Source organism: Castanea sativa, chromosome 9 (assembly GCF_040712315.1).
Source record: "Castanea sativa cultivar Marrone di Chiusa Pesio chromosome 9, ASM4071231v1".
Lineage (NCBI taxonomy): Eukaryota > Viridiplantae > Streptophyta > Magnoliopsida > Fagales > Fagaceae > Castanea > Castanea sativa.
Window position 1 is genome coordinate 4,917,744 of NC_134021.1, and position 9,928 is coordinate 4,927,671.

Below are 9,928 nucleotides of genomic sequence, written 5' to 3' on the forward strand. Positions count from 1 at the left end.
TGGTTTTTTTATTTGAAGTTGAGATTCTGTTTCTTGTCTCTTTGGTTGCAAATTGATATGATTTGTAGAGCCAGGATTAGATGTAAACAAGGGGCATGAAAAAAGATGATTCATTTTACAGAATTTGCCCTGTGGAATTTTGTTAGGTTTGAGAGTGTGTGTGTTATATACTCTTTGATTCAAGTAAATGGTGTAAGTGTAACATGAATTGGATTAAATTTTTGGTTATGTTCAGGTTTTGTATAGAAATTTCAATTGGGCATCAACATCAGTCTATGGTGGCATTTGTGTGAATTTGGTTGAAGGTGTCTGAAGATCGCAGCTAGTGTTGGAATAGCAGTTGCAATTTGAAGCTGTGTTGTCTGATTCAAGCAAGTTGCACCATAGGGCCTGGCAGACTCGTTATTTATGCTCTCCAGAGATTTGGCTTAGGCTTGTGCTTTACCGAGTTTAACTATAATTTATCACAGAATTTGCAATGTCTCTGTGAATGTCTTTTGAATGTTGTATTTTCTCTCTTCGAGACAGGGTTAGCAGCCATGTGATTTAAGTATCATACTGGTACCTTTAAAAAAAAAAAAAAACCTGGTACTTCTGTTTTGTGCAAAGTACCAATCCATAACATGGAAGCTGAGAATTTAAATCCTTACCATCTGCCGGATGGTATTAATCGGCTACTTCCTGTTGTTGTACCTGTGCTTCTGGTTTCAGTTGGATATGTTGACCCTGGGAAGTGGGCAGCAACTGTTGAAGGTGGTGCCCGTTTTGGGTCTGAGCTGGTAGTATTAATGTTAATTTTCAATTTTGCTGCTATTTTATGTCAATACCTGTCAGCTCGGATTGGCTTGGTTACTGGAAGAGATCTTGCTCAGGTACCATTTCTTTCTCTATCGGGTTTTACTTTTATTGTTCTCTCTCTCTCTCTCTCTCTCTCTCTCTAGACGTATGGTTGTTTTCTTGTTCTCAAATGAGTCACTACACAATTTTCCCCTTAAAATTATAAAATAAATTTGGAATAAGTAATTAATGATTGCAATTTCGTATGAATGTATTTTATCTATTACACTATTGTCAATGTGATCTGTTAATTGCAATGTGAAGAAGACACAACAGTGTTGTTATAAGACCTCTCTTTTCCATCTGTAGGTCCTTAGGTAGATTGGTTGTTAGGTGAATAGGTGTATACACATACATATCTGTCCACAATATGGTTTTCAGAACATAGGTCTACGTGCAATGCCAGGCTACAACTTTAGTTGTAAATTTCTTCTACTTGATTCTGGTTATCTGTAGATTACTAAGTGCTGTGCCCCCCTTCCTTCCCCCCAACCAACACTTCACCCGCCCACATATTCACAACTAATGCTCACAGTTTCTGACCGCACAATTTCTCCCTGTGCGTGTGTACTTGTTATGCTAGTAAATTTTTAATATTTTTCTTTCCAAATTGTCATGCCATAGATTTGCAGTGATGAGTACGATAGGTTCACATGCATAATCTTAGGAGTCCAAACAGAGGTTTCTGTGATTGCGCTGGACCTTACCATGGTAATTTCTCATTCAATATTGCTGATCCTTTTTTTATTCTTTTGTATATTTAACTCTTGAATTATGATGGAACTGAGGCATGAGCTAGTATCTGTGTTTTTCATTATTTAATACCATTTTTGTTTTATACCTAACATAAGGTTACACTGAATTGACTAGATCTTGGGCCTTGCACATGGACTTAATCTTCTTTTTGGGTGGGACTTGTTCACTTGTGTCTTTTTGACTGCTGTCAATGCTGTTTTATTTCCACCTTTTGCAATCCTTTTGGTAAGTGTGATCAATTGCATACTCTTTTGGGAAGGTTGTTTCGCATTATGATGTATAATTTTACCATTTTTGATTTTGTAGGAGAACTGCAAAGCAAAGTTCCTATGCATATGCATGTCAGGCTTTATTTTTCTTTTTATTGTTCTTGGAGTACTCATTAGTCAACCAGAAATCACACCTTCAATGAATGGGATGCTAACAATTTCAAGTGGGGAGAGTGCATTTGCACTGATGAGTCTTCTTGGGGCAAATATTATGCCTCATAATTTTTTTCTTCATTCCTCTATTGTACAGGTATTTCTGCCTTCAATACTCCTCTTTTATCTGCCTGTAACTATACACATTGTCTGTTTTTTCCCCATACGTAATGTATCAAATCTGCATACACACATTGGCACCTATTCATTTTTCAAAATATCTTACTGGTATTTGAAAAAATCTGGATTTTCATATTTCCTTTAGATTGCCTGCCATTATAGCTTTGAGGTTAAAATTTGACAATGCTTGGCTTCAGAAACTTTGTGTTTCAGTAATGCCTATGCAAGGGATTCCTTGTTGCCACAGTCTGAACATTGAATCTTGTTTTTGCCTTTTGATACAAGCCTTGACTTGTGTCAACAATGTTAGCTTGGAGTTATGGGCATGCATGCGCGTTCACTTAAGTTAGAGTGCTTGTCTTCTTCTGTTGAGTTTGACTGGTGTAAGATTTGAGCTTGGATTATTAACAAGGTGTTCAATAGGATGTGACGCATCTGATATAATTGCAAAATCCTAAGAATCCAATGCTAATATTTCCATGTCAATACATGTTTATGGGGCGTCCAAAGCTATGTTTCATGGACACAGCTAAAATGGCCACATACCAGTACCCGTACTCATACCCATGTGGGTACCCGTGCAACTTAGATGTTTAGTTTATTTGAATTCTTGGTTTGTACTTAGACAACATTTTATGTGTGTCATTGTGCTTATTTGCTATTTTTATTGCCTTTAATTAATTTTAGATATGCTTTCAAGCATTTTATTGTTAATTATAAAACTGAAAATAAACATATTATGTCTAAAAATATATAAAATATACCTAAAAAAATTATTAATTAATTGCCATACCCCAGACGTGCCAGTACCCTGGTTTTCCAAGAAATGTTGTACCCCCCTACTAATGCCCATGTTGGAGGGGATGCATGAGCTATGGGGTGTCAAGGTGCCTTGAAAGGTTTTTTTTTTTTTTTTTTTTTTTTTTTTTTTTTGGGCCTGGGCAGCAGTATGGGATAACGTTTTGACAGTGGATCATCTTTGGAAGCATTGCATATAGATCATCGACCAGTGTTGTATGTGTAAGAATAGCAGGGAATTTGCCGAGAACTTCTACTTCATTGTATGGTAGAAATCATTAAATCACACACTTGATACTAGAGTTAAGAAAGTGTAATTTTTTGAGTGTGACAGGAACCTGTAACCATTTTTTAGGGTACTGCTTTCTTAGGGCACTGGCTATACTTGTGATCGCTTTAGTTAATACATAATTTAATTTTCAATGAGGGCTCAAATTCTAGTTAATACATAATTTAATTTTCAAATAGGCTATAATATTCTGATATGGTTTGGACTTGAAATCATTGGACTGCTTGATGGGACATGCCATATGATGATATGAGTTCTAAATTGCACTCCATCGCAATATGTATGTCCATATTGGCTTAGAGAACCTTATCTTTTATAGTTAATCTCAGTCTTTGTTAAAGGAGATTAAGTTAGATAATCAATACAAACCCTTATGAACATGAGACTGGAAACACTGGAAATGTAGTAGCAAGCTGACTCTTAATTAGTTGAACAATTGATAAAAGATGGAAGTAATGTTGGGTTGTTGCTGAGCGCAAGTGCAATGAATTTATTGTAACCTCACATAGTTGGAAAGAATACATGCTGAGATAGGCCTCATGTCCTGACAATTGGGATAGGAGATTGATTTAGAAAAACAAAACCTGATGCCAAATTTGAAGCAGGACTAAATCAAAATGGATGCAATAACAAAATTGAAGAACAGAAAAAGAAAAAGAAAATAAAGAAGAAGAAGAAGAAAGACAGACAGTGTAGGAGTCCACACCAGACCATTGGAATAATTCCCTGAGAAATTTTATTTGTGATAAACTTGTTCCAAATCGAAGTACAATAGCCTGCTCATCTAGGCTACCAGATTTAGAAACCCCTATTCTAAAACAAAATGATTGAATTATAAAAATACCGTTGAATAAGAGATCTGGGGTTCAATCCTCGTCTACACCAAAAACCAATTGGTGTCTTGGTTTGATGATAAAGAGCATCGTCAGGAGCGGACGCCATAGGTTGAGACTCTCAAAAAAAAAAACTAATAAGGCCAAAAAAAAAATCCAATTGACCTATAAAAAGACAGTGACTTCACAATTAAATAAAAGTAAATTAAAATAAAATTTTTTCTTGCTTCCTGCATCATGGATATCCTTGTATATTCTAAGTACTCTGCACTTTAGGTTTATTCATTTATTACTATCTCTGCCCTTTGTTAGGGTTTGTAGTCAGTAATGCTAGTGCCTCTGTGTAATATATGCTTGCAGAAAGTTGGCTCATTGATTTTTGGAGTGGCACAGGGTACAGGGACCATCTTCTTGATAAGACTTTCTTGAAATAGATTTAAATGGCTAAAGATTAATGACAGAATTTTTTGATAGAAGAAGATACACAAGTTTGTTTCATTGGGGAAGATTGAACATTATTGTCCTCATTGTGAATTTAGAGATAAAACTTTAGTGGATACCACTCTTGGTTGTAAATTATTTGTATAAGAATTTCTATTAATGTTGCTTATTCATTGTATGCCAGTTATTATCAATGGATAAACTTCAGGAAATTGCAATTTTATATAAAGCACTGTCATGGTTTGTTCTGGTGCATTGGCTGTTCTTATTACTATCAATGCTGGACTATTCTATTGTTGCACACATTGTACCATATATGTTTTTCTGTATGCTTTTATCTTGTCATCTTGGTTTACTACACTTTTAGTGCATCATACCGGGTAGTCCATGTCCTGTTTGAAATAGCTAAGAAATGCAACATGCTTGGGATTCACTCTCTTCCTTTAATTGGTATATGTTATTTAAAATATAATTTCTAAATATTCTTCAGAATAGATTATCTTTAGTCATTTGTTCATGTTGATACACACACACACCAAAGAATATTTTCATAACTTGGTCATCCGTTATAATCTTCTTTACTGTACATGTAAACTCGTAAGACTAATTTCCCAAGCTTATCTCTTCCCTCCGCCTGCCCAAAAAAAATCTGTCTGTGACAATGCTGATCTTACATTAGAGATGTGCTTGTTAAATTTCTGAGACTTTGCTCTGTGTCATGTTCCTGCAGCATCTGGGATCACCAAACATTTCCAAGGATGCGTTGTGTCATAACCATTTTTTTGCCATCTTAGGCGTGTTCAGTGGTATTTATGTGGTGAATTATGTGCTGATGATCTCAGCAGCATCTGTCTTTAACAGTTCCGGCCTTGTTATGCTTACTTTTCAGGATGCAATGACACTAATGGAACAGGTTAAATTTTTTTTTTCTTTTCTATATGCAATTATTATGATGAGTATCACTAGAAGATACTGTTCAGAATCAAGTGATAGATAGTGATCAGGTTTAATTTTCCATATTATCATTACAGGTGTTTATGAACCCCTTTGTCTATCTATTTGTTCTGTTTTTCTCAAATCAAATCATGTCATTAAGCTGGAGTGTATGTGGACGAGTAGTTTTGCATGATTTCTTGAAGTTGGATATTCCTGGTTGGCTTCATTGTGTTACAATCAGAGTTATTGCCATTGTTCCTGCCCTTTACTGTGTGTGGAGTTTAGGAGCTGAAGGGATGTATCAACTGCTTATATTCACACAGGTGATGGTAGCTTTACTGCTTCCATCTTCTGTGATCCCCCTTTTCCGTGTTGCTGCATCCAGATCAATAATGGGTGTCTACAAAATTTCTCAGATTGTGGAGTTTTTAGCCATTGTCACATTTATTGGGATGCTAGGCTTGAAGCTTATATTTGTGGTAGAAATGATATTTGGGAATAGCGATTGGGTAAGTAACTTGAAGTGGAATATGGGAAGCAGTATATCTTTTTCATATGTAGTTCTTCTTGTCACTGCTTGTGCATCACTTTGTTTGATGCTTTGGCTATTAGCCACCCCATTAAAATCTGCTAGTGCTAGATTAGATGCTCAGGTGTGGGATTGGGACGTGCCAAAGGCTGTACCTGATACATCCACTGAGAAAGAAGAATCTGATTTAACTGGAAGTGCATATCACGGCGAGGCACCTATTCAGAAACAAGAACCATTACTGGCACAGAGCAAGGGTTTGGAGAGCCATTCAGATGGACTAGTTGCAGATCCTTGTATCAACTTGCCTGAAACTATTATGGAATCTGATCACGGGCATCATTTGACTACTGTTGAGGAAAATCATTCTAATTCTACATTTACTAGCTCCCTCGCATGTGGTGTGGAGGAAATGCCAGTGGCGGTAGAGTCAGTCCCTGTCTCAGTTGTTCCTAATTTGGTTTCTGATGTTAAATTGCTAGACACTAGAACTGTGAAGTCAGAATCAATGGACCCTGTTGAGAAGACTCTGGGAATGGATGGAGATCTACAAACTGAAAAAGATGACGATGAGCCAGATACTTGGGAGCCTGATGAATCAGGTAAAGGGGTTTCTGGGAGCACACAATCTTTAACATCTGAGGGTCCAGGATCATTTAGGAGTCTCAGTGGGAGAGGTGATGAAGGAGGAAGTGGTACTGGAAGTCTTTCAAGATTAGCAGGATTAGGACGTGCTGCAAGGCGTCAGCTAGCTGGAGTTCTTGATGAGTTTTGGGGACAACTGTTTGATTTCCATGGGCAAACTACTCAAGAAGCAAAAACTAAGAAACTGGATGTTTTGCTGGGAGTGGATTCTAAGCCTTCCTCTTCATCACTGAAAGTGGATACCACCGCACAAGAATTTTCTGGATACTTGACATCGGTGGGAGGTAGGGGATCTGATCATCTAAGCAACTCAAGTTTATACAACTCTCCCAAGCAGCAGAATGTGCAAAGGAGTTCAGAGTCGGCATATGGGGTTCAAAGGGGATCTTCCTCAATGTGGTCCAATTCCGTGCAGTTGTTGGATGCATATGTTCAGAATTCAAGCCGCAATGTCCCAGACTCCAGCGAGAGGCGCTATTCTAGTGTGCGCAATCTACCTTCCATGGAAAGTTCAGATTATCAGCCGGCTACAGTACATGGTTATCAGCTTGCATCCTATCGAATGGCTGTAGACAGAAACTCTGATCACTTGAATAGTCAAATGGAGTCAACAGCCTTGAGATCCCCATCATTGGGTGTTACAAGCTATAGTAGAGATTCGATGGCTTTTGCTTTAGGGCAAAAGTTGCAAAATGGGTTAAGCTCTAGTCATATCTCTAGTTTCCAAAATCCGGCAATATCCAGAGAGAGTCAGTTGCAATGCGAAAGATCATATTATGATCCTTGCTCTTCTGGACCTGCCGATACTGTTGTAAGTTCAACCAACACGAAGAAATACCATAGCTTGCCGGACATGTCAGGATTCTCTGTCCCTCAGCGGGACTTATACTTGTCTGATAAGAGTGCACAATGGGACAGTCCTATTCAATATGGACCCTCTGTTAGTAGAACAGTTTATGAACAGTCCTTATATCCAAATTCTGGATCAAGAACAGGAGCTCCTTTGGTGTTTGATGAACTCTCTCCAACAAAAGTTTACAGAGATGGTTTCTCTTCACAGTTGAATTCTAGTTCCAGATCCCTCTGGTCTAGACAACCTTTTGAGCAGTTTGGTGTAGCTGACAAAAATCTTACTGTTGGGAGTGAAGGAGTTAGAAGTAGGTCAAGTTCAATTACTCAAGAAGCTACTTCTATTGTGGATTCAGAGGCCAAACTTCTTCAGTCTTTCAGACATTGTATTGTGAGGCTATTGAAATTGGAAGGATCTGATTGGTTATTTAAACAAAATGATGGGGCTGATGAGGATCTAATTGACCGAGTGGCCGCAAGAGAGAAATTTCTTTATGAAGCCGAAACTAGAGAGATGAATCGGGGGGTTCAAATAGGTGAGCCTCAGTATTCTTCTGACAGGAAGTCTGGTTCTGCCATGAGGACTAGTGAGGCAGGTTCAACCAACTTTTTGATTTCCTCTGTTCCTAATTGCGGGGAGGGCTGTGTTTGGAGAATAGATTTGATAGTGAGCTTTGGGGTGTGGTGCATCCACCGGATTCTTGACCTGTCACTCATGGAAAGCCGGCCAGAGCTGTGGGGCAAATATACATATGTATTAAACCGTCTTCAGGTAAATAATTATTTTTCACTTTTATGATGCAAGTGTTTGTGAGCATCACTTGTTTCTGGTAGTCATGGTCTCTGCAGTATGATCATTGTCTTGGTTGCCTGTTGTTGACCAATAAGAAAAATGATGATGTGCTGAATATCATTAGTGGGGTAGTGCTGCATGATAATATTGTGCTGTAGTTTTAGGGGTATCTTGTTAAGGTCATTTGTCACAGGAAAGTTTTGCACCGTTTTTTAAAGAAAGATTACAAGAAACACGGAAGGCCTTGCAATGCACAAGAAATGCACACTCTTAAATTGTGCAATTTTTTTTTATTTTTTATAAATTTTAAATCAAATCCTTTTAGTTTTTGGTGACTCTGACAGTGATATCTCTTTATGGATAGGGGATAATTGATCCGGCATTTTCAAAACCTCGTTCTCCAATGACCCCATGCTTCTGCCTTCATATCCCTGAGGCGTACCAGCAGAGGTCAAGTCCACCTGTTTCAAATGGAATGCTACCCCCTGCTTCAAAACCGGGCAGGGGGAAATGCACAACTGCAGTGATGGTCTTAGATATAATCAAGGATGTAGAGATTGCAATCTCTTGTAGAAAGGGCAGAACAGGCACTGCAGCTGGTGATGTGGCTTTCCCAAAGGGTAAAGAAAATCTTGCATCTGTCCTAAAACGCTACAAGCGTCGTTTATCTAACAAACCTGTTGGTGCTCATGAGGGGTCTGGGCCACGTAAGGTTCCTACATCTTCTCCATATATCTTGTAGCTCCCGCCCTCGGTTTCCACCAACAGGTTCAGTGATTATTGGGTTGCTTGATTTTGGGAAGTAGCTCATGCTCCTGATCAGCTCTGTCCTCAGTTGTTAGAGGTCTCTCTCTCTCTCTCTCTCTCTCTCTCTCAATGCGTATCAAAGTTTTTGCTGCAAATTTTATTTCCATGTATTTTACATATACATAGGATGAGAATTACTGGATATGTTATTGCAGCAGAATTAATGAAATGGTGAGAAGAAAGGTAGAAAATTGATTGTCGCAATTGCGTTGTTTGAGTACTTCATCACTTCCTCTAACGAGTGGAATCAATGAATGCTTAAAAGTGCCAATACAGATTTCACTAGTTGCTAGTTAAGGTTACCATCTCAATTCGTGGAGGGTGTCAAGTCAGTTCCTTTGGGAAGGTTTTACAATTCTGCTCTATGTAGTGCTAGGTTAAGCATGGTTCTAAATATGCAAGTATATGGTTTTCTTTGCGATATGTGATCATTTGATTCTTTCTGTTTATTACAGTTTAAATAGTCACTACCTTTGTATATATTTTGTTCCGATAACTTAGTAAGTCGAAGTCGTCAAACTACGTCCCATGGTTTGAATACGTCATGTATGTATGTAACTTAAAAGTACATGTGGATGTTAATATCGGTAATCATACTCATGTAGTGGGTTGGAGGAATTTTCCTTTAAATCAATTTAGATGAAAATTGTATATGCTAAATTATATCATATATTATAAATATGAATGGAGTTAATTTTTTTGAAAGTCTCATGTTTAATAAATGAAATCCAAATACTTTGGAAAATGAGTATTTTAACTATTTTTCAAAAAAGTATAAACTATTATATGTTTTATGTATAATATTTTGTACAAAAGTATTTTAATTTGAGTAAAATTTTAAAATTCTTGTTGGTATTATAAATTTTTTAATGT

General features: G+C 37.5%; 1 protein-coding gene across 3 annotated transcripts; it reads left to right on the forward strand.

The window, feature by feature from the left end:
- Positions 1–481: 481 nt before the first annotated feature.
- LOC142611399 (ethylene-insensitive protein 2.2) lies at positions 482–9,715 on the forward strand. Of its 3 annotated transcripts, none has more exons than XR_012840028.1 (8): positions 482–872; positions 1,462–1,548; positions 1,708–1,818; positions 1,900–2,112; positions 5,227–5,409; positions 5,528–8,227; positions 8,613–9,092; positions 9,211–9,715. XR_012840028.1 is itself a non-coding variant. In XM_075783516.1 (7 exons), exons 1-7 carry the CDS (start codon positions 624–626, stop codon positions 8,988–8,990), a joined length of 3,921 nt encoding a protein of 1,306 aa, XP_075639631.1. In that variant the 5' UTR covers positions 482–623; the 3' UTR covers positions 8,991–9,715. The 3 variants fall into 3 exon arrangements, 1 of the variants encoding a protein (XP_075639631.1); XR_012840029.1 differs by having other exon boundaries at positions 9,214–9,715; XM_075783516.1 differs by having other exon boundaries at positions 8,613–9,715.
- The last annotated feature ends 213 nt before the right edge of the window (positions 9,716–9,928 follow it).

Bases quoted from the DNA above. Each gene is read 5' to 3' on its own strand.
- LOC142611399 (XM_075783516.1), top strand. From the start codon at position 624: ATGGAAGCTGAGAATTTAAATCCTTACCATCTGCCGGATGGTATTAAT. The intron at 873-1,461 runs GTACCATTTCTT...GTCATGCCATAG, and splicing joins CTGGAAGAGATCTTGCTCAG to ATTTGCAGTGATGAGTACGA. The intron at 8,228-8,612 runs GTAAATAATTAT...CTTTATGGATAG, and splicing joins ATGTATTAAACCGTCTTCAG to GGGATAATTGATCCGGCATT.